Here is a 24,654-nt window from a genome sequence, read left to right as displayed (position 1 = left end):
AAAAAAAAAAAAAAAATAAATAAATAAAATAGATGTATGTCGACGAAAGTATGAGTGAAGCTTGAACAAGAATGGGAGCCGTAAGAGGGAGAAATAACGTGTATGAATCGTGAACGAGAGTTGCGTTACAGAGTGAGATCTTGGGGTGTACGAAGCTCGCAGCTGGGGGTGGTGAGCTTTTTTAACAGATACTTGCTCTCTGGTGGTAGTGGATCTATGTTGAGAGTGCGCGCGCTACCCCTTTTAGTGAGCTCTTCTCTCTTGCTCGCGTAATTTAATCGCAACAGAATATCACTCGACTCAGTCAATTCCATACCACCAGTATCAGTACCAGTACCAGTAGAACAGCCAGTGGGTGCCTCTGCCGCGCAAGCTGAATGCAGTTTACTGTCACTTTGCAACCCGTACAGACGGCACTCAGATGCACCAGATCCGACTAACCGGTTGGATTAAGCCCTCGAGCACTGTTACTTTTACAAATCTCGTTCGGCTCAATATATTCTGTCAAATTTACAAAACACCTGTGTAGTTGTTCAATTTACACTTCTGATATTTTATTATCTGGTGAGTTTTTATTTTTGTTATTTAATTTTTTTTTTTTTTTTTTTTTTTAAGCCATATAATTATTAATAATTACTCCATGAATGTTTTTAATAAAATAACATGTTTCTAGGTAGTAACACAATACTTTGTGAGAGAGGAAGTATATCGTAAGGTGGATCATCATTAAATCGTGAGTATATGATATCACGAATAGAAGTAAAACGGATTAGATTATATTTTACATTATATTGCATCCGACACACTAGAACATAGTACGCTCTAGCGATAATCAGTGTTGTGGAGATACGAGACTTTTTTATATTTAATTTAATTTATAAAATTCTCTGTCGAAGTGTAAATATTATTAATTCTAGTAATTTATAAACCGAAATTATTTTAAATTAACAAAACTTTGATTAAAAATTAATTTTTACTTAAAAAATGTTTAAAACATTTTTATATTTTTTTGCTCCGTCAATTTTTTCTTCCGTGTGTGAGTTAATGATAAGCCGAAATTTTTTTATGTGATTACTTAATATTAGCTTAATATTTTAAACTTGAATTAATTTTTTTTTTTAACAATTTTACACAAGTATAAAACACAATCATTTTTGTCCGCATTTGCCACTCTTTAAAATTAAATTAGTGAAATTTTCAATAATAAAAATAGTATTTAAGAAAACTTAGATTCTTTTTGGAATTTAACTTAATAAAAAAATTGACATAATATCAATTTGTAAATAGAATAAAAATTATTAGATTTAGTAATAAAAATTGCCACAGAAAAAATTCAGGCTCAAGTTTTTTGCTATTTTACAGCTACTGTGTTTTAAAATGAGACAGCTGAGGTAATTTTTATTATTTTAATTACTAATTAACAATTATACTTTTTATAATGCATACGAAGAGTTTTTAGATTTTTATTATTGAATTTTTTCATTTCATTTTTATCATTAAAATATTTATTTTTTATCATTTTTAAATTTAATATAAATAGTAAATTGTAGCCGCTTATTATACGAGTTACTGTACTCTGTACTACTTAATGTAGTATAATAATTATAATATCAACTATAAAGAGAGAATAAATCGATACTACTCAGACAAGAACCTTTGAAAATTTGATTTGTTTTATGCATCTATAATAGATCGTATATCTTTACTAAATCTAGATGATCCAATTTAAATTATTTATTTATTGTTACTAATATTATTTTTATTTAAAATATTAATTATTGAAATAGAAATAATTTTTATACTCTCGAGAAATTAAAATTAACACAGAATCTAAGTGTATAAAAAGTGATAGAAAAAATTCTTTTTTCTTCGTGTTAAATTTTCTAGCATGACACACCCACGCATGAATTCAGACCTGTAGATCTCCCAAAGCTATCATCCTACGCGAAAAATATATATATATATATATATATATATATATATATATATATATATATATATATATATATATATTGTTTGTTTCTATTATCGGTACTCAAACAGTAGTTTATTTTAATTAACTTTACAATCGGAATTCGTGCATGAAATTTTAAAGAGAGAGATTGATTTGAAGATTCGAGTATTTATAGGAAAAAATGAGCGGTCGTTTTAAAAAAAACGTGAAAGCTTTCACCTTGTACGAAAGCTTTTGACTGATGCACAGAGGCATTCAGTGTTCCGTGTGAATGGAGAGAGCTTCTCCGGCCTCAGATTCATCGAGCAAACCAAAGAGGCTGCATCAAGTCAGATCGCTTGTGATGCGAGCTTTGATAATTCCTCACATTACTCCACTTTGAGAAAAAGAGGTCATTTTTTTAGTATCAATAAATCTTGAGATTGTATAATTTTGGATTTTATATTTGATATTGATTTAAAAATAATTAAACTTTGATATTTGACCTAGAAAACTTTTTTTGGGCAGTTTACGTTCGATATAATATACGAGAAACTCTAAAAATATCATAAAGAATTTAAATAAAATAAAACAAATTTTTTGTAGACTGTTCAATAATTAAGCAGCAAAATAAAACAACAAATTAATCGATAATTAGATTTTTAAAAATTAAAGTATTGTATTTAAAATTTTTTTTTAATAATAATATTAAATTCTAATTCTACAAGAATTTTTTAAATAATTATTATTATTCATTGTAATTAATTTCCTTCCAGTATTTCACTTCACACTTGATTTCCAACTTAAAAAAAATTAGAATCATTATTATTTTTCCCTACAAATAAATTAAACTTTTTAAATAAAGAGAACATTATAAATAAATAATTAATAATATTCCATGAAATAATTATTTCTAACAACTAGTAATTCTGTATAACAAATTATCTATCCATGTATTTTTATTGTCTACAGACAGTTACCTACTATTGATTTAATAACCCTATTTTTCCGTAGATATATGTATACAAATTTGCTGATATATCAATAAAATGAGAATATATACAACGTAATAAGCCAGATTATTAAATAGCTAACTGCAAAAAGGAGACTTAATATCTTCCTTATAATACTTGTTCAAATGTAGCCCTTTGAATCATAAGTAAATAGTAAACTAATTTAATACCTACACTGATGATTTATTTATGGCTATATTATGACTACGATTTATGACAAATTGACCCGTAAAATTAGTCAGTAAGTATATTTACACAGAAAACTTCCCACATTTATTATATTGACGGTGGAAATACGTAAAAGCTTTTTATTTTCTTGACTGGTGAGTCTCAAATACTAATTATTTGTATACCGGTATACAGAGAAAAAAAAATGTTCTTGAATCAAGTATATAATTTTGAAGAGGTTCATATTCTTGATTTAAGGAAATTTTACTTGATTCAAGAATTTTTCGTCTTAATTCAAGACAATTACTCTCTTTAAAATTATATTTTTGGTTCAAGAATTTTTCTCTTATTTTTTTTTTTCTGTGTATAAATATTGTATCCAGTAAATTTTGTAAAGTAAGCAGTCAGAGCACCCACGCACTAGACGGCCCATCACCATACGCATTTTACTATAATAATATTACGTGTAAGTCGTAGATAGAACGCTCAAAGTTGTTATGGTTAGCATAGGGCTGATATAAAGAGAATAAGATAGACTTTTAGATGCAGACAGATTTCTGTTGACTTTATTGGGGAAAAGTCGAGCGAGAAAGACTTATAAGAGTAACTAGTTAGCAAAAAGAGAGGGAAAGTGCTTACTTTGATGAATGGAAAGGGAAACGGGGGTTTTTAGGCTTTAGCTTTAGTGTAACGTTAGACACTCATCAGTTCTACTGTGACCCTTATTCGATCCGCGACAAGTTCTAAATAACATGTGTTTACTATTTTTGCCGTATTTAGTTTTAAAAAAAAATTTTATTTTAAGTTAATTACTTAATTATTTAATTATTCATTACTTCTTTCTTCGACGGCGACTTATGTGTATTTTAAATGGATGAAAAAATTTTTTTCTACCCTTGAAAAGTACGTTTATTTATACAATAATGGGTATAACGGAAGACGTAGGCGTGAGTTGTCAATCCACACACGACTAATAATGACGACATGTTCAAACTGTTATTTTTAACTCCAGTCATTTTTTATATTTTTATGTTTATTTATTAATAAGTTTGTCGCTAGTCAATAGTGGAATTGTTTTGTGGATTTTGGAGGTAATAAATTTAATGCGTGGGAAAAAATTTTAATGCATTCGATGGTAAAAATTCATTCATTCCAATTATAGCTTACTATTGCTGAACAATTGTAGGAGTATGAAGCAGTGTGATTCTTATCATGGTAATAATTTGTTGAGTAATTAGTAATTTAAGCTAACGTACTAAAATACTTGTCATTTAAAGAAACACGCGTTAAAATTAAGAGTAATGAGAACTTGCAAATAATTCACACAAAAAGTTTTTTTTTTTACACAGAATCATTATTTTTTTCCTACTCAAAATTTTTTACAGAATTTTACAGATTTAATTGTCAAATAATTAAAGTGTCAAAATTATTTTAAATCAAATGTTATATTTTTTTTCTCAACTTTAGATGGAGAACAATCGATTTAATTAATTAATTTATTTATTTATTTATAGAATAATAAAATCAACAGCTTTAAGCCAATTTTCAGAGAATTTAAAATTTCAGGAATGAAATTTACTTACTTTAAAAAAAGGAAAATTTTTAATAATACTAATGTTCATTTTATATTTTTTTAATTAATAAAAATAAATTGATATTATTTTTTATTAATTTTATTGAAATGACAATTTTTTTTCAACTCAGCTTGATTGAAATTTTGAAATAAATTTAATAAATTTTTACACGTTTTTATTTTTTATCCATTAAAATAAAGAGCAATTAAAAATTTTGAACCTAGAAAATTAAAAAACTAAAACTCCCAGCAATTAGAAGAAATGACATTAATTCTAAAAAATTTCAACACTCACCTAAAGTAAATACTTTGAAATTATAACTCAAATTAAATTAATTTAATTAAAAAGAAATTATTCATAAAAACGTCAACCGAAATATTTGCGCTGGTTACACTAATTTTTGTTCAAACAATCTCTATCTGTTTCCACCCAAGTTTTGAATCGTGTTTCCCGCGGATTTCTTCGACAAATAAAACCGCGTTGACTACGTGACGAAACTCAGCCTGAATGAGAGGATCTAATTGGCGGTGACTTGGCCCCCACTCGGATGCGCGGAAGCAGGCACTCGGGAGCGAATCGCGAGCGCTTCGCCCGCTTAAAAACCAGAGCCAGCAGTTTGTGTGTGAGACTTGCGCAGGAATGTTCACTCTCGTTTTTTCATGTCAGTGAACTCAATCGTTAAAAATATGGCGATGAATGTGAGCGTGAGCACACCGCGATCCTGTAGTAGAAATAGAGATCTGGATCGCAGAAATTATAAATTTTCTTTTAATAATAATAATACAAACATTATTATTTTATCGATCCATCTATCAGTTGTTTTTATTATTTTATCAGCAGTTGAAGGTACGGTTTAATTAGTTTTATAAAAATAATCATATAAATAAACTCCAAGCTTGGTTATAAAAGTTATAAATAAAAAAAACTTTAATTTATATGATAATACTGAAGTTAGCGGTCAGCTGCCAATTTTAAAAATTTTTTCAACTTTAATTACAATAATTACAATAAAAAAATGCTTCTAAAAATTTTCACTTGTAATTTTTATTAATTTTCACATGTGAAACTTTTTAATTAATTTTTTTTCAATAATTTAATTGCCATAAAATTCCAAAAAAAATTTTTAATATCTGCCAACTTCATTGTTATTTATAAAAATTTTTTTAGATAATTATAGCAATCAAATTATTATAAAAAAAATTTAATTGAAAAGTTTTACATGTAAAAATTAATAAAAATTACAATTAAAAATTTTTAGAAGCATTTTTTTTATTGTAATTGATTTATTAAAAAATATTTTTAAATTAACAGCTGATTGCTAAGGCTAACTTCAGTATTATTAATTTATATAATTAAAGCCGCTGTTAAATTACTATTTTTATATTTTTTAGGTTAAAATAAAAACGTGCGAATGATTTATAGAGTATTGCGCATCTGTCATAAAATTTAATTCATATATATCTGCCGGCTTAGAAATTCATTGATATTGAAGCACTTGGTAGAATGGCACAAAACACAGCACACAGCTAAGCACACTGCATCTGCTCGCTCTTCGCTCCGTCTCATTCTATCTCGTCGTGCCCTCTCTACTTTCGTGTTCCGTTCATAAAATTAGACCAATGTTTACTTCCTGTTTGAGGATAGGAAGCCGACGGTTCTATCTTTTTTTTTCTTACATTTTTATCTCGCTCATTCATTCAGTTCAGTTTTTCATCCGTTTACACACTCTCAGCTTGTGCTTTTGACTTACCTAGCTACTGGCTACTAAAAATATAAGAACCATCATCGTAATTCTGCTTTTCTTGTAGTATAGTACACTGTGTAGGTATTATATTATTTTTTAATCGGTTGAGTTATCTCAATTTTGCTCCGTTTCCGTTTTAAACTTTTATCATACAACTTAATGACCTTAGCTATAATTAACGTATTACAATTAAAAATAAAGATACAATGCACTCGGTAATTAAACTCGTATTTTTTTTAGCTTCTTTATTTTTTACTTATTAAAAATGGCGAATTATACTTAATTTAACCGACATTTAACAATTTGTTAGATTATAATAATAATAATAATTAACGGCATTAAAGTTAGCAGTCACTTGAAAGTTTTTTAATTTTATTTAACAAAAAAATTAGTTCCGAAAAATTATTTTTAAAAAATTGCATTTTTAATTTTTTTAAATTTCTAAATATCAATTTTTTTTTGCCATAATTTATTTGTTAAAAAAATTATTAAATATCTGCTAAATTTATTTTCATTAATAATAATAAAACAAAAATTCCATGTGTAGAAATTTAAAAAAATTATGAGAGCGAATTTAAAAAAAAATTTTTTTTTTTTTTATAATAATTAATTTTATACATAAAAAAAAGTTGTAAGATGTCTGCTAATTTCAGTATTATAATAGCAAAGAATTATATTATATAGATACGTAATAAAATAAATAGAACTATGAAACGGTGAAGAATCAACGAAACGTGTGATTTATTCCCATGAACAAAACGATGACGAGTGTGGTGAATTATGTTGCCTTTGTTAGGGTCTTAAGAAGACCAATTGTGTACGTGGATTTCTTTTTTCAATCCTTGATTATAATTATTATGAATAGTCCGAGTCTGAGTAATTAAATTTAGAGAACTGTATGCGGTTTTAATTGATATAATTATTATTCATGATCATGATTACTGTTAGTGTTATTTTTATATTACATTATGAAGATATCTTTTTATTAATGTGAGTGTAATTTTTTTTATTCTAGGAAGTACTGGTGCACCTTTATCACAGTGGTACATAAGTGATGTTGGTTACGGGAATTCAAATGACGACAGTAAAATTATTTCATTGGAAAGGATTTACTTAATTACTCAGCAAAATCAAGATAAATCTGTGCTACCAATCTCCTTGCTGCCGGTTACCGAGGGAATGTCCTCATCCCCTAAGCATAGGTAAATAATTTAACATTTTTCTTGCAAAAATTTATCCAGCAATTCTCTCTAAATAATATAGATTAATTATCAAATGTCTGGTGGCTGAAAGTATTTTCATAAAATTTTTTTTGTTATCACTCGAGTATTCTCACACATAAAATATCCGCTTGTGGCTGGAATCGAAATTAGCAATGAATAGTATGATAACAGAAGATTACATAAGTCAAGGTGATACAGTACGGATTATTTTAACATAAATATGTTTGCTGATATTGGTTATATAATTCATACTAACTGTTATTTATTTTTTTTGAAGGTTGAAAGAGTCTGAATAAACACGGAACGTGGTTATTTTGATATTGACCGCGGATTTACAATATTTATTATCCTCTGAAAAATTTGAAGCCGCAAAAAAAAAAAAAAAAAAACAGTTGTTAAAGGTGTTATTGAAGCCACGCTTGATACGGCAGAAACATCTGTGATGTTCTTGCGCAAAGTGTCCAGAACTGGTGCTGAGAATTCCGCAACCGGTACTTCTACCGTATAATCTTTTTGCACATGGTATGGGTTATATTATCGTTCCCGCGGATTTTTTCGGCATAACCGCAAACTTTACCACGTGATAAAACTTTTGTTGAATGGGAGAATCCAATTGGTTGAAATTGACTCCCACACTTACTTAGAGTCTACAACGAGCCAGAGCGCGCCGAAGCTGGTACTCGCACCTCGAAACCGCTTTAACCAGCACCAGTTTGTATGTGAGACTTGCGCAGGAATGTTCACTCTCGTTTTTTCGTGTCAGTGAACTCGATCGTTAAAAATATGGCGATGAATGTGAGCGTAAGCACACGACGCTCCTGTAGTAGAGATCGTATAAATTTCAAAACTTTTATAAAAATATTTATTTTATCCGTTTATAAGTCAGTCATTATCGCTAGTTTGTCGAAAATAGAAATTAAAGGTACTAAGTGATTAATTCTTTAGTAACTAATAAATAAATAAATAAATCATCTTATTTATTTGATTAAATGATAATCTGAATCTTGGGACATAAATTTAAAAGTCTTGAATGAATTTCTAAATATTATATCGTTTAAAGTGAAAATAAAAACCGGAGAATAATTTATTATGTATTGCGCATCTGTCAGTAGATTTAATTCATATATCTGCCGGCATTCATTGATTGGAGCACACAGTATACTGCGTTCGTTCATTTTATCTCTTTTCCTCCCTACTTTCTTTCTCCGTTCATAAACTTTCATTCATCATTATTATTAATAAAGAGAAGAAAAATATTAATAAAATTTCTCAAGATTACTCCGGTGCTCTGTGATCTGTGATAAATAGTAGAACGCTGCACGCGAACTCGAGATGTCAGTTTCAATGGATAATATTATCCAATTAAAATTTAACGGGGTGTATATTCTTGACACGATTTTTTTTTTTTTTTATAAAACTTTGTAGTGTATTAATGATTACATTGACTTTGATATGAATTATGAAAAATCATAGAGAAGTGACTGTGTGAATATTGAGGGTTAATTTAATAAGAAATCCTTTCGAAAAATTTTTATTAATTATTTTGTAGAACTATTTATTATAAATGTCAGCAAACTTTTATAATTGATAATTTTTTTTTTTTTTTTTTTTTGTAATTTATCATTTTTTATTATTAATTTTTTGATAAATTAAATTAGTATGATAATATTTGAAAAAATTTATTATTTATTAAAAAATAATAAATTTAATTATTTTATTAACTAAATAAAATATATTATAAATAAATAAAAAAATAAATTTAATTACAGGATTCGGCAGTCCTCAACGGGACTGGATGATGCTGGGATGGACCTACAAGCAAGTCAGCTCGGTACCCGTGCTGGTCAGGAGATTAGCTCGACGGCTGCTGTATCATGGACAAACTGGAAATTGCCATTTCCTGTGATAGTCTGTGCAATTGCTGGCGCTATTCTCTTAACTTTCCTGATCCTCTTATGGCTCCGCAAGCAAATGTCGAGTGAAAAGAAGTCTAGTGATGGAGATAGACGTGAGTTGGTGGAAAAAGGCGCTGTTGATGGCTCCTCGTCCTCGTCGTCACTGGATAAGCCGGGTAAGAGTACCCAAGAATGGTCAATGGAAGCCAAATGGGTTCATCAGCCAGCTGCTAAGTCATCGTCAGTTTCCGTGCAAACAGTTCCTGTTGCTAAAGCTGTCAGCGTGTCCACTGGCGGCTTAGTCTGCAATTTACCTCAAGTACTGACTGTAGCGACTCCCGAGAGACGTCCTGAACCCATTCGCATTAAGGCTAAAGGGTCTCTTTTAGAACGACGAGGCTCGAGTGCTAGTTTGACGATCGAGCTGGCCCCAGCACCCGGCAGTCCACCCCACGTCGTCACTCCAACACGCGAATGCACCTCTGAGGAATTTCTTCTCAGCGCTGGAAACGTTCTATCCCGCATGCAGTTGAGGAAAGTCATACGAGATCCATCTGCGCTGCATAAAGAATTTTGGGAGGTCCCGTTAAATTTACCAGAGAAAGTTGATATTTTTGGAGCTGGCGTAAAGAATAGATATTCTGGAGTTCTGCCAAACCCTCAATCTAGGGTTGTCTTGAGGGGATCTGATGATCCAGTCGCTAGTTACATCAATGCTAATTACATTCGGGTAAATATTATTTTAAGTTACTAGGTTTTTAAATTTTACTGCCATCTTAAAGATGATTAAAAAATTTAGTAATTTCTCGTTCTCAAAATATAATATTTGTGAAGAAAGTAAATTTTATTGATAAAAAAAAAAATTGCCTTGTAAATATCTTTATGATAATTTAAATAAATATTTATTCAAACATTTAATAATTTCTTATGTACAAGAGTAAATTTAAATTTGATCAAATTACTTTTTTTAATGAATGGAATAATTTTTGTTACAATTAAATTTATTAAATTATGTATTGAGTAAAATAAGAACAATTGCTTACAAAGTTCTCTAGACTTAATTATTTATTTATTTATTTATTCAATTGCCAATCGGCTTTATACGTTAGATTTCCATCAATTAAATTTAGTTTTAGATGAAATTAATAAATTTTTTTCTTCTAATTAAAATAGGGATACGATGGTGAGAGTAATCGTTACATAGCAACCCAAGGACCACTTGCCAGCACAGTGACAGATTTTTGGCGAATGGTGTGGATGGACAAAGTATCGGCAGTTGTAATGATGACGCGGTTGTTTGAAGCAGCTAAGGCCAAGTGTGACGTTTATTTCCCACTGGAGAACAACAGCCGAATTCAGGCTGGCCCATTTACAATTACCGTCATGTCTATTACGAACAGAGACGGGTACATGATACGTGATATCGAGCTAAGACACGAGAATGAAAGAAGGAATGTCACGCACTACTGGTATGACTCATGGCCTGATCATGCAGTACCTCAAGCCGCGGACTCACTAGTCAGTTTGGCGGCCGAAATAAATACCTTGCCCGGGCCTGTGGTGGTGCACTGTAGTGCAGGAATCGGCAGAACTGGGTGTTTCATTGCTCTTGCCACTGGGATGATTCAACTCGCCCGAGATGGCAATGTTGATGTTCTAGGAATTCTCTGTCAAATGAGGTAAACTATTATTATTATTATTATTATTATTATTATTATTATTATTATTATTATTATTATTATTATTATTTTAATTTTAATTCAAATTTACATAGTTTGTCTATTAGTTTATTAATAAATTTATTTATATTTAAGGTACGACAGAGGAGGAATGATTCAGACAGCTGAGCAATATGAGTTTGTACACAAAGCTCTCTGTCTGTTTGAGCAGACGCTGGATGGCAAAGTGCCAACAACCGGCGACTGAAGTGTCTAGCCAACTAGACATTTACAAATAAAATAATATTAAATAATCAAGTTGAAGTGGCGAGTGACCTGATTATCATTTAATTGCTCGCGGGTTACTAAGGTAAATATTTACGTGAATTAAATTAATATTGATGATAATAAAAATAAAATAGTAACGATAATAAAAATAAAAATAATATTAATATTAATAATAATAATTATAATATTAAGTATCTACTCACTGGATGAAATGTCACAACTCTTCTTCTTCTTCTTCTTGATTTTAATAACAATGTACAACATTGATAACAAAATCAATATCTATCGTCGTCTTAATGATGTATAACTTCGTTAAAATTAATCAGACGATTATGAATCTCGTCACTTGTTAAGCTGCCATTACTATACTGCCACTAACAAAAAAAATATACACAACTTTATTGTAAAATATACATTTTACTATTGACGATCATAAATACGATTTAAAAAAAATGGCTCAAGTAATCGAGATTATTATATGAAAACAAGAGACACGACTAGATGGTATTTTAATTGTATGGTATGACTTCCTTAAATCTACGATCCGATACTCGACAATATGATATGAATATATTATATATAATATATATATTTATTTTTAATTATTTAATTAGGTCATTGCTGGCAACAATGGATTATTTGTAATTAAAACTTTTTTTTTATTTTAACTATTCCTAATCGCGGATCATTAATTATTTATACTTTAAATGAGAATCTTTTAGTAGTAAATAATTTAAAAATTCCGACGTGAAAACAATCGTTTTCTTTACAATTATTTATATTTATTTTGAATTTATTTATTAACAAAGACTGAATGCTACTAGTACAATGTGTTTCATTAATAAATTATTTAAAAAAAAAGAAAAAAAAAAATAATAAAGATATAAAGATAAGTTAGATTGTGCAAGTAGCATTGACAATTAAAAAATGTACGATTTATTCAAAATAATGAAACTATCAGATCTGAGAATATATATTGAAGACATTAGTAATTAATAGTAATTCTATACTCTAAGTTAATTACTATAAATGTATAAAAAAATATTTTTCAAATTAATTCATTTTTTTTTTTTATTAGTCATTTTGAATTGTTAATTACTAGTGTCTTTGTAGTGTGAAAAAAATGGCAGAAAAGTGAGCTTTTAACTCGCTTAGAATATATAAATGTATAAATCACAAATCTCAGAGCTATATATTATAAAAAAAAAACAATAAATAAAAAATTATAAATTATAAAACTAAGATGTCTTAATATAAATATTATAAAATATTAATTAATATACAATAATATAGCTGATAAAAATTAACAAAATTGATTCAAAGCTGCTTTTAAATTTTTATAGTCTCTGTTGACAAAAAAAAAAGTTATATTTAATTTTGTTCATTCCAATTTTTAAGTATACTACAAAACAGATTCACTGATAATACGGCTGCCCAATTTTAAAACACAGTAAAAACATTTTCAAATTGTCAGTTACTGTGTTTTGAAATCGAACAGCCGAATAGTGGTAAAAAAAATTGAATCTCAATGCTTGTAACAATATTGTACGTGTAATTTTATCTTTCATATCCCTACGTGCCTAAAAAGAAAAAAAAAAAAAAAAAAAAAAAAAAAAAAAACTACTGAAACACCGATAAATTATTATTTAAAAGGCCTCAACCATTATTAAACTATTCTTAATTTTGTATTTTATCTTTATTTAATTATTTAAGTTATTTAATATTGATTAAAAATAAAAATATATTACGCTAAGTAATTGCTAGTATAAATAAAGTATAAAATAATGATATTGATGAGCAATTAATCAGCGCGTGTGTATTTTGTGTTCAACGAGCGCAAGTATGTGATATAAATGTGTAAAAAAATTATAATTATATATTGTACAGAGAGCGAATTATATTTGTGAGTGTAAAAGAGTATATATACAATAATTGTGAATCTAAAATTAAAAAAAAAAGCAAACAAATTAATAACAATAATATTATTTATTAAAACTACACAAAATCATAGTTGATTCAATTAATTGTATTTAATATTATAATTATACATACATATAAATTTAAAAAATAATTATACTAGTAACCTTTTGGTGTTCAATTGTACTTACGTGACTCATAAATATTTATAGTATCCAAAAATTATTTATTATTATTATATTTAATTATTATTTAATAAAAATTCCTTCAATTAAAATTTTTAAATTAATTCAAATGGCGCTGCGCATGCGCGCCTGTTTTATCGATTTTAAAATTTTAAATATCCGTAAAGTGGCGCCACCTGAGTTCATAATTTCGAACTAAGTATCAACGCGCGACTGAAACCGGTTCTTACAAGTTTTTAATTTTTCTTCCATGCGGTATCTTCAGAAGAAAAAAAATAAACATAAATCTTCCATCTTTAATGCAAGACACAGTGACATTTAAAAATAACTTATTAGTATTAAATAAAAACAATAATTAAAAAGTAAAAATTAAAATAATCTATTGAACTAAATAGTCACTGATTGTTGTCCGCAGCTTCTTTTCACATCAAAAGCAATCAGTCTTTATTTTATTTATTTATTGTAAGTGTATTATAGTGTATTGTGTGGTGGAGTGTACAGTACCATACCAAAGAATCACGTGATCACATGGCTCTGTATTCACAGTGGTTATTTGATGAACACGCAAATGTATTCGGTGGGATGGTGGGACCGTCAGAGTTGTATCGTGAGCGTGTAGCAGCCTGTGTCGGTTAGCGCACATTGGCGCATCATACTGTCAAGAAAATAATATCAAACAAATTTACATTAATTTTTAACAAAGTAATATTTTTTAAATTATTTTTAATCAAAAAATTAAATCAGTATTTTTTTGGTTTTGTTTTACTCGTTACAAGTCAGTTTAAATCGGTCTCGGTGTTTATGTACGTCTCCAGTGGTAAATATACAATGTCAATCGTAATTACGATGAAAAGAGTGCGCTGAAGAAAGAAGAAATGGGAAAACTAAATGAAAAAATAAAATTATAGTGTAAAAAAAAAGTGTAAACGACTTGAAAGCCAGCCAGCTAGTGACTTCCGCTCTAGACGGTGGTTGTTTTAACTATGCAACTTGTTCTCCTGGTCCTGGAGAACTACTTGTACAGCGGACCCACTAGACTTACTCGTGACGTTTATTTTAACGTTGTGGTATGCTGGAAACTTGATCTGATGCCGTACTAATTTCTTAAAGTCGTGTTCTATTGTTATTTTATTTATAAATATACAGTAAAATAATAAATTGTGATAACGGTTAATGCTGGTTATGTTGTGCGCGCCAAATGAATTATAAATAAAACGACAAATGCTGGTATTGATGATATGATGTGAATTTTAAATTGATATACTGGTTTTGTTCTAACACGTTTGTTTAAAATTGTTATTTATAAAATATCAATTGATAATTATTATTTATAAAATATAAATTAATAATTATCATTAAAAATTGTTATTTATAAAATATTAATTTATAATTATCATTTAAAATTGTTATTTGTAAAATATCAATTGATAATTATCATTAAAAATACAGTACCATAAGTGTGATAAATATTAATTAAGACAAGAAGACAACTGTCGAGTTGAGTTTTAAATCTGAAGAATGGATTATCATTTAAATTACCTTGGAGGTCTTTAAGATGTTGGACGTGTTGAAGAGAGTAGACAACCAACAAAATGGGACCCGTTGAGATCCTAAAGGGATCCTGGATCCCAACTACGGAGGCATGGATGTCATTGGGGACGGTGACGAGCAAACCCTCCAGGCTATTCTAGGTAATTATTACAATTAAACTTTTATTTGCAGATAAAATATTAGCGAGTAGGATTTATTTTATTTATTGATAAGAATATAAAAAAATAGGCAATGAGGTGAAGACTATTTTTTATTTTGATTGGTGCCAATGACTTGTACGAGCGAGTTCAGGGCATGTTTTACCAGTCATTGACCTTTATCGTGATCAGAATTAAGGTGGATATTGAATACGACTAATGGAAAGCGCCGTGGCATGGTAATAAAGTCACTGAGTTGTTCTAGAAGGCTCATTTTTATTTTTATAAGCCTTATAACCATTGAGATGTCGCTGATTATTATTGTTTTTATTATTATCATCATCATTATAATTATTAATATAATAATTTTTAATGAAGATAATAATCATGACATTATGTGCGAATTACAAGAGTAAGTAAAGAATTTAAGAGACAGAGACGGTGAGAGTTTGTGAAATTGAGGAAGAAGAAATTTAAAAAGAACTCTTGAGTAACACAACTTTGCTTGGATATATAAGATATAAGTATGGAGACTTTATTTTGAATTTACTGACTGACTGCTACTCCTTCCACTACTACTTCTGCACTTGTACCACCACAGTGCACCGTTTAAGCAACGTTTCACTTCATGACAACTACCAGCTCAGCAATGACGACAGAACAGTTGCATCGGCAAAATGCATCAAAACAATTTCCTGTGGACAATTGAATTTATTGCTATCAATAAATGACATTTTAAATCGCTTAACTAATCTACTACAAACACATCTTCAGTCATATTATTCAATAAATAATATAATAAGTCAATCAGAAATAATTCATAGCTCAAATCCGGATGTTAATTTAATTATAATAACTTTTATAATTGTCAAAATATTTAAAAATACTTCCTGTTAAGTTTATACCGAGTTTAATATCCTAGTTTTATTTTAAATTCACATTAATATTTACTTCCCGGTTTGGATTGTTATTGTTACTATCATTATTATATTATTCTATTGACGAAACAAAAACTCTCAATTCAAATACCTGTTACGCGTACTGTCATGTCTACTATTTTACTATGCGCAACAAACAGTTCTACTGTCCACTATATTTATATGTAAATGCATAACATTCTTCTTGATTCATACTTTAATAATATTTCTTCACACTAAAAAATAAAAAAAAATTTTTGGAGTAAAAATTAAAAAAAAAAAATAACTTGGAATTTATTACACTATGCAATAAATAACAATCAACACACAGCGATTGGTACAGATGATATTTACCGTGTAAAAAAGGTTTTGTTTTTTAAGTAACATTGTAATGTAATGTAACGTTGGAGATGCATATGCCTGATGACAAAGAAGGGTCAGGAGTGGAGAATGAGATAAGAGGGTGGGAGAGAATAGAGAATGCGGAGAGAATTTAAAAGAGAGGGAATGGAAAGGCTGAGATCTGGAAATAGTATTTTATTCGATTCAAGTGTATGGAATATATGTACATACATGTAACATAGCATGTATAAAGAAGTCTCTTTACTCAAGTTGGATCTTAGATCTTGGGGGTCTTGAGTCTACTTGACTCGTATCCTATCGGCAAAGAGACGTGCAGCCTTTCGCGCAGTATAGGTAACCACATACACGAGTTTTCATACTTATTTTCATCTTATTTATCGAGTATGTACGTGTGTACACCTTGCGCGTTCCATGACGTCATCAAGCTGCGTACATTCACCTTATTAAGTACACCGTGGCACTTATTATCGAGGACAAAGGTTATAACGCTGTCAAGGAAGAGAAGGAGGAACAGATGACCCCACTGTGATTATTATTTATCCCGCATTCATTGAGATTTTATCTGCACATGTATGTGTGTGCAAATTTTGAATTTTTATTTATTAATATTCATATTCTACAAGCGTATATCGTTTTAAGTTGACTAATTGATGTTAACATTATATTCCATGTCGCTAATTAATCTTAAACTTATTTATTACAATACAAGTAATGTACGATGTAATTATAAATTTAACGTTGATTATAAGGTTATTTACATTAAGATAAAATTGTCATGAGCATGAGGATTTAAGCCGCGAGTTGCGTATCATGCGAGGAAGATTAATTGGAGTGAGTGTAAGGGTTAAATAAGTTTGCTCTTTTTTTTTTCTTTGAAGATTTATTTACATTTTTATTTATAGTCTTCTCTGTTATTTTTTTAAGCTAATATTTTTTCACTCGTCGAGTGAGTGAATAAAAAGAGGATGAATGAAATTCGTACATCGTACAACCTCGGTTTATTTTTATTGTTATATTACTCCGAATGAGCATCTAATAAACTAAACAGGGAATGGGTAAAATAATATTGTAATGAATTGAAAAGAAACAAGAAATTTCTTGAGAATTTAGATACAGATCACGCAACTAGTTCCAGGATGCTTTGACGTGTCAATAGATGAATTAACGCGGAAGACTATATATCTTATGGTTGCTGGTGTTAGGTACTAGGTTCTATATTGAGTATTGTCGAGGTTCTAGGCTGGTATGGATAATTATCGAGGAGAGTATGTGATGTGTGAATAGAATATTATATTAAGAATGAGAAGCCTTTTTTTTCTTACACTTATTAGTTAAAAAAAAATTTGGTAATTATTTACCACTATTTTAATTTTCATTTTTTTAAACCAAATTTTTTTTTGAAAAATACATTAAAAATTAAACAATTTAAAAAAAAAGTTGAATATCAGAATTTTAACAAACTTTTAAAAAAATTTATAAATTTTTTAGAAAATTATGATATCCAAATTTTTTTTTTCTTAATTTTTCGTTTTTTATATGCTTTTAAAAAAAAAAAAAATCAAAAAAAGATAAAATTGAAATTTTATCCAAAAACATGAGAGCCAAAATTTTTTTCAACTTTTGCAAGGAAAAAAAGTTATCAAAATCTTTATTTTTTTTTTTTCCCGATATTTTTAATCATAAATGCGCGGTAAAAACAGGTAGAATAAAAAAAATTAAAAATATGTAATTTTTCACCTAAATATGACCAAAAATAGGGTCTAAAAATTTTTTTATTAGTACTTACACTTATTATTTTTAAAATAAATTTTTTTGTTGACGTTCAAACCTCAGTGTAGATCTCGGCTCGGTATTAAACACGAAACGTAATTTTTCTTGAGGCTGACAACGGATATGTAAATTTAAAAACGGGTTCTTATTTTTGACACGTATTTTATTCAACTAAAATCAAGGTTAAATAATGTGTAAGATTATTTATAAATATATATATATTCTATCTGGAGTTTTTGTTTCGATAGAAGCGAAATGTATTTGTAATTTTAGGTCCGGAAATTTTTATTAGACATTGTATTTACCAGGTCGTTAAAATTACTCTAAGATCTAAGACGTTAGACGGAGATAAAATTGTTTTTGTTTTGTAAGAAGGTCGAAATTAAAATTGTTAGGTATAAAAAGTTGGATAACTTTTAGGGATATTTATTTGAATGAAATAAGCTTAGAACTTTTATTTAAAAAGATAAAGAAATTAGAATGCGAATATTAAAAATAAAAAATAATGTGGAGTTAAAGTATGAGCGAAAGAGCGATGGCCGTCGTAGAAAAGCTTGGCGGTCGCAAGCTCTACTCCGGTCGGAATCACCAACCCCTAGAATTTTATTGGACAGCGTCGCGACGGTAGTTCCACCCTCAGCAAAAGCTCGAGCATGCGCCTGTCATCCGTTGACATTAATAAATACTCGTGACAAAGTATTGTTATTTTATTTGGTTTTCTTTTTTAAACTAAAACTGTAACCAGGTTATATGGTAATAAAATGAAGGATATATGAACCGAAAATTTAGTAGAAAATTAAATTTATTTTTAACGATATTGGATGCATGAGTTAAAGTAACTCGGACATTTTTTAATTTTTGTATAACATATATTTTATCTAACTGGAAAAATTGTTGTTATAACTAATATCATTTTAGTTATTATTATTATTATTTTTATAGAAAAGGAAACTTAATGATAATTACTTGGTATTTTCCCCGAGATTCCCATCATTATTAGTAATAACTTCATAATAATTCAAAATTAATTTAACGAGGAAATTATATACTGCTATTTTGAACTATTCGTCTGTAAAATAATTCTTCAATAGTTTGTATCACGTGTAACTGTAGTAATTGTTTATTATTATAGTTAATTATTGTTATTTTTTATAATTTAAAAGCTTTTTTTTCTCCTTATTACATTGTCGAGTGATAATAACGATTATTATCTTTATTATTTATAATGAATTAGAGTCAGAAGAAAAATTCAAAATTATTGATATTTATTCTGAAATAAGAGAAATTTTTTGTGAGCCAAAAAAATTCTTCTTGAGTCATTAATTTTAAGTAAGAATTTCAAGTTACTAATTTAAAGGGAAAGAATTCTAGGAAAACTAGTACTAACGACAAAAATGAATGTAAACAAGTAGCCAGTTAAATTCTCTATCTAGTTCTATGACATTTTTGCTTTAATTATTCCACGATAATTGCTATTTGAGAAAGAAAATAAATTTCAAGATTAATTTCGAGTCAGTTAATTCTTTACTCATTTTTTTAACTTTGAAACTGGTCGCTAGGAAGTAGGAGTCGTAGTTAAGAAACTAGAGAGCAATTTAAGAGAATTAAGAAATGACCTTGTATTTTGTGAAATATTGACATTTTTAAAAATATAAGCTCATTTCGATGTTACACTCATCAAGACCTTTCATTTGAGTACCCACATCATTTTTTTGTATATTTATATATATTATATATATGTATATATGAAAAATATATAAAAATGCATGTGGGTACTCAAATGAAAGCTCTTGAAGAGTGTAACATCAGGATGAGCTTATATCTTTAATATAAATAAAATTGCTAATTAAATTGATTGTTTTCATATTATATCACAAGATTAATAATAAGCACACGCACCTATATGAATTTAAAGTGAGACTTGAAAGATTCTAGAGAGTGAGTTGTATATAATCAGTTCAATACTTTAAACACTATTATATATATATATATATATATATATATATATATATATATATATATATATATATATATATATATATATATATATATATATATATATATATGATGTACATAAGCGCATCATTGTACGCAAAATGGTAATTAATATTATGTCACTTGAACTCTCTGACATGTTTTAAATTTACAGATATTGTTATTATTATTTTGTGATAAATGGTGATGATGTAGGATATGAAATAAACTCCAGAAGCGTGGGTTGGAAGGTCGGACAACGGGGTGGTTTGTTTAATCGATGACTACAATTCGCTTACTCGTGGTTCTTCTTTTCCTTTCGGGTCTTACTCTTATATTCTGGCTTGGCATTTATTTTTAAAAATAATTTCAACATTTTTTTGTAAAAATATTTTAATTAAAAAAATTTATCAATTAATTACTACTAATTTTTTGTTCCAACTGTTAATTTTAAAAAGTTCACGCACTGCGCAATTGTTATTTCTATAAAAAAAATCTATTCGTGGTTTGTATATATGTATTTAATGAGACATACACAAAGTTTCGCAAGCAAACCAAATTTGGCACCAAGTTTGACGACTTGCGGCTCTTCAGTGCCTTTTTCAGGCTTTCGTGACTCGATACTTAGCAGTTTAAATTACTCGTACAACTATTTATGTGGGAAAGAATAAAAAAAAACATCAAGACTAACTAAATATTGTATTTTTTATAAATTGAAAAAATAAAGTAAGTTATAAAAATAACTTGCAATGACATTCTTATGATTTTTCTTCTCTTCGTCGTTAATATGGTATGGGTTTTCACGGTTATTTTATAGTCAGGTTGATTATACATTTTTTTTGTTAAAAAAAAATTCTACGTAAAAAAAATGAAATGGAAGGACTAGAAAAGCCAAATCATTATAATGCAAATACAGTGGAAGTAGCATGGAGGTTGAAATGATGATAAAATATAATACATTCGTCAGGCTTATCACAAAATTCAACTCAACATCTTTAACCTTCCTAGTATTATTGTTACTCAATTTAAGACTGAATTTTTAGACTGAAAATAAGTAACAGTAAAAATTTAAAGAAATTTTCTTTATTTTTTTTGTCACAATTTAAAATATTTCTCACATCATTTGAATATTTTTACTTCGAATTAAACAAAAATCTATTAATTGCAATTTTATACTTCTCAAAAAAAAAAAAAAATAATTCAAGTAAAAAAAAATTTTATTGTTGAAAAAAAACATATTTTAATAAAAATTTCTTCAAGATCAGTTCACTAAGCTTTTGCATTACAATATTTCTGGTCAATAAATAAAATAACTGCCGACGATAATGTAATGTAAATGTAATTACAACGGTCGCATTTATTTACAATGTGAATGTCATTCCATTCCATGAATGAAATAAAAATAAATAAAAAAAAAAAAGAATTATTATCATTAACGTAATATACGTAAAGGCGGTCGCGTATACACAAGACAGTAGTCCACAGCCGCCGTATAGCTCTGTTACGCCCCAACGTTCCAGATTTTCCAGCGAGATTGTTTATACGCTCAGCAAAAGAGAAAGATGAAGAATATATAACGTGAACTACTTGCAAGATACTATAAAACTATTTATTACTATATATATATATTCTAAACATTACACATTACTCATTACATATATCACTAGACTGAGCGAATAGTCATCAACCGAAACGCTCCATATGTAGGGAGAACTCTTATATTATTCAAGTTATAAAATCTTATATTGAATAAAAAGAATGATCATTAAAACGAATGAAGAAAGAGTAAAAAAATTAACAGTTAATAAAAAAAAGGAAATGTCTATTGACATAAAAATTCTTCGGTAAATTAAACAATTTTAAATACTCTTCCTCTTTGTTACCTAATTTGTTTTTATTCATTCATTAAATTTGTTAATTATTGTTATGACTTATGACTTTTCTTATTTTTACTAAGAAGAAAAAAAGTAATTCTATTAAGCTTTTATTTTTAATAGTTAAAATAAAATTTTTATTATTGTACGACGGTTTTATTTTTCTCACAGTATCAAAACTAATGATTATAAGCGCGTTTTAAAATCGTTTTCATCCGGCTTCCTGCACACAATGTCCGTATTTATCGGGTACGAGAAATATTATTACACGTTGTAGTTGTACACTACAACTACTTAGACAAAGAAAAATAAGAAAAGAGATGGATGGATAATAATGAAAAAAATAAAGATATATCGCATTGATGTAATGTGGGTGCTAGAGTACTAACGATTGTATTGTGATTTCTTATCATACTTGTCGCGATCTGTCTCTTATTTATTTTTTTCTATTTTTGTTCCTCAATCTAACTATTCTATCTACATCTAATCAGACTACACAGACTATTTGATACATCACGGAGCAGGGCAGGACGTATGATGTAACATCGTCGCTGCACAAATAAATATTACACCCATTTAGTTTAAATAAATAGAGTTTATTCTGTTTAGTTACTCATTTTTCAAATAATCCTTTAAAAACAGTTTTTTTTATTTTATTTTTTTTTTTAGTTTTCAAATATTAATTCGAAATTAATTCTTTTATTAATTAATAAATTTCTTTTTTTCAATTATTAATTGAATTTCATTAATTATTACATAAAAAAATGCAAGATATAAATTTTTAATTTTTCCAAGAATATATAAAATATAATTAGTATTTTCTTTAAAAAAAAATTTTTTTACAAATTATTATCAATTATTAACGTATTAAAAATTAATTTATCAATTTCATTAATTAAAAACATTAAATAATTTTGATTTTCCAAGCAATAAATTTTTTTTTCAGCGTTTAAAGTTTTAAATTAATTAATGCATTAATTAAAATTTTTCACTTTTAAAAATTGCACTAAATTTTTTGCAAATTATTTTTTGTAAAATCAAATTTTTTAAAATATTTATTCAGGTAAAAAAATATTGAATCGTTATAATTATATCTAATGTTTGAAATAACAGTACAAATTTTTATAAAAATTCATTCATTAAATTACTCATAGAAAAAGAAGAATTTTCGCAAGTCTGAGTCTATTCTCATTTTCTTAGTGTATTTATTATCGAGTCAGCTATATAATGTCATATAACATACAGCTTATGACTTATAACTCTATCAACTATAAGTATAAAGTTTACCATTAATTCACTTCATAAACATATGATTAAACACTTCAAAAAAAAAAAAAAAACTCCCATTACAATTGTATAATTATTTTCATTATAATGTAAGATACTTTCCAATGATCTTGACATGAAAAATCTAAAATAGATAATCCATTTAAAAAATAGTAATGAATGTATAAATAAATAAATAAATAGAATTGCTATAAATAAAAAATTAAAAAAAAAAAAAAAAAACTAGTACATGTACATAAGATCGGTGGCATTAAATGAAAAATTATGTGACGACAATGAAAAACGAATGTTAAAATTTAAAAGTTACTCACGCAAACTTTTACACTACATAAACTGTAAATGTAATAGCAATAGTGTGTACTTGTATTGTAATAAAAAAGGCTGTAATAATGTATGAATATTAATAAGTTGGATTTGAGAATAGGAGGAGTAGGGATCATAAGTCACGGTGGCTAAGGCTAAGATGCCCAGAAAATATAAACGCTAACTATTACTGAAGAATCATAGCGTATGCCTTCGGTTCTTGATGTCCTGATGTCGTGTTTCACCATCTAGTCACGCTAGACTATTCAAACTTCCTTGTCTTCGCAGTTTTTATCTCTCTTTATCCTGTCTTATCTTATGTTACTTTGCATTGATATATATACATAGAGTTACTTTTATTCCTAGCCATCTTATCCGTGAATATGTCGCGCAAACTCTTTTCGAGCATGTCCAAAAGTCGAAATAAAACATTCCATTGATTTATACACGCTAATACACTATTCTATTTTATACTTTTTTGCTCCATATATTTTTTATTTTTATATTATATAATATAACATCATATATTGGTATAAATAATTTATACGATTGTTATCGTGCATTTGTAGAAACACCCACACAATTTTTTTTTTTTTTTTTTTTTTTTTTTTCAAAAATATAAAGGTAGCTAAATATTAATACTTGTCATTCAGGATAAAAAGTATCTATTTATTGTTTAGTGTATTATTAAAAATAAATTAAAAGAAAATGTTAATATTGCCTTTGTTGTCTGAGTCTGTAGCTTTAATAAGTATACCGTGCCTTAACAACATTCTTTAATTAATTACAGGCGTTAATGAAGGCAATCATATTAATAATAAATATACATAAGCAATCTTAGCATATTAAACCGGAAAATAGAATTAGAATCTAATTAGAA

At 27.8% G+C, this 24,654-nt stretch overlaps 2 protein-coding genes across 5 annotated transcripts in view; both read left to right on the top strand.

Annotated features, from left to right (window-relative positions):
- The first annotated feature begins 409 nt into the window (after nucleotides 1–409).
- On the top strand, nucleotides 410–13,579 carry LOC141526325 (tyrosine-protein phosphatase non-receptor type 7). 3 transcript variants are annotated; one of them, XM_074241286.1, is made up of 6 exons: nucleotides 410–564; nucleotides 674–733; nucleotides 7,448–7,634; nucleotides 9,425–10,280; nucleotides 10,724–11,229; nucleotides 11,365–13,579. In XM_074241286.1, the coding sequence occupies exons 3-6, from the start codon at nucleotides 7,612–7,614 to the stop codon at nucleotides 11,474–11,476; spliced, it is 1,497 nt and encodes a 498-aa protein (XP_074097387.1). In that variant the 5' UTR covers nucleotides 410–564; nucleotides 674–733; nucleotides 7,448–7,611; the 3' UTR covers nucleotides 11,477–13,579. The 3 variants fall into 3 exon arrangements, 2 of the variants coding, with proteins under 2 accessions (XP_074097387.1, XP_074097386.1); XR_012479007.1 differs by lacking the exons at nucleotides 410–564; nucleotides 674–733 and adding an exon at nucleotides 5,306–5,534 and having other exon boundaries at nucleotides 11,365–11,578; nucleotides 11,689–13,579; XM_074241285.1 differs by lacking the exons at nucleotides 410–564; nucleotides 674–733 and adding an exon at nucleotides 5,306–5,534.
- A 96-nt stretch (nucleotides 13,580–13,675) lies between these two features.
- The window catches only part of LOC141526324 (uncharacterized), a 32,406-nt gene continuing 21,427 nt past the window's right edge, over nucleotides 13,676–24,654 (top strand). For both annotated transcript variants that reach the window (XM_074241284.1, XM_074241283.1), the window contains exon 1: nucleotides 13,676–15,289. In XM_074241284.1, the coding sequence (XP_074097385.1) occupies nucleotides 15,241–15,289 (49 nt within the window). In that variant the 5' untranslated portion in view covers nucleotides 13,676–15,240. The remainder of the gene's footprint in view (nucleotides 15,290–24,654) is intronic.

The sequence above is a fragment of the Cotesia typhae genome, unplaced genomic scaffold (assembly GCF_013202065.1).
Source record: "Cotesia typhae breed Kobodo isofemale line unplaced genomic scaffold, CoteBio_Ctyphae contig_33, whole genome shotgun sequence".
Classification (NCBI taxonomy): domain Eukaryota; kingdom Metazoa; phylum Arthropoda; class Insecta; order Hymenoptera; family Braconidae; genus Cotesia; species Cotesia typhae.
This window is presented reverse-complemented; position numbering and strand designations above follow the sequence as displayed.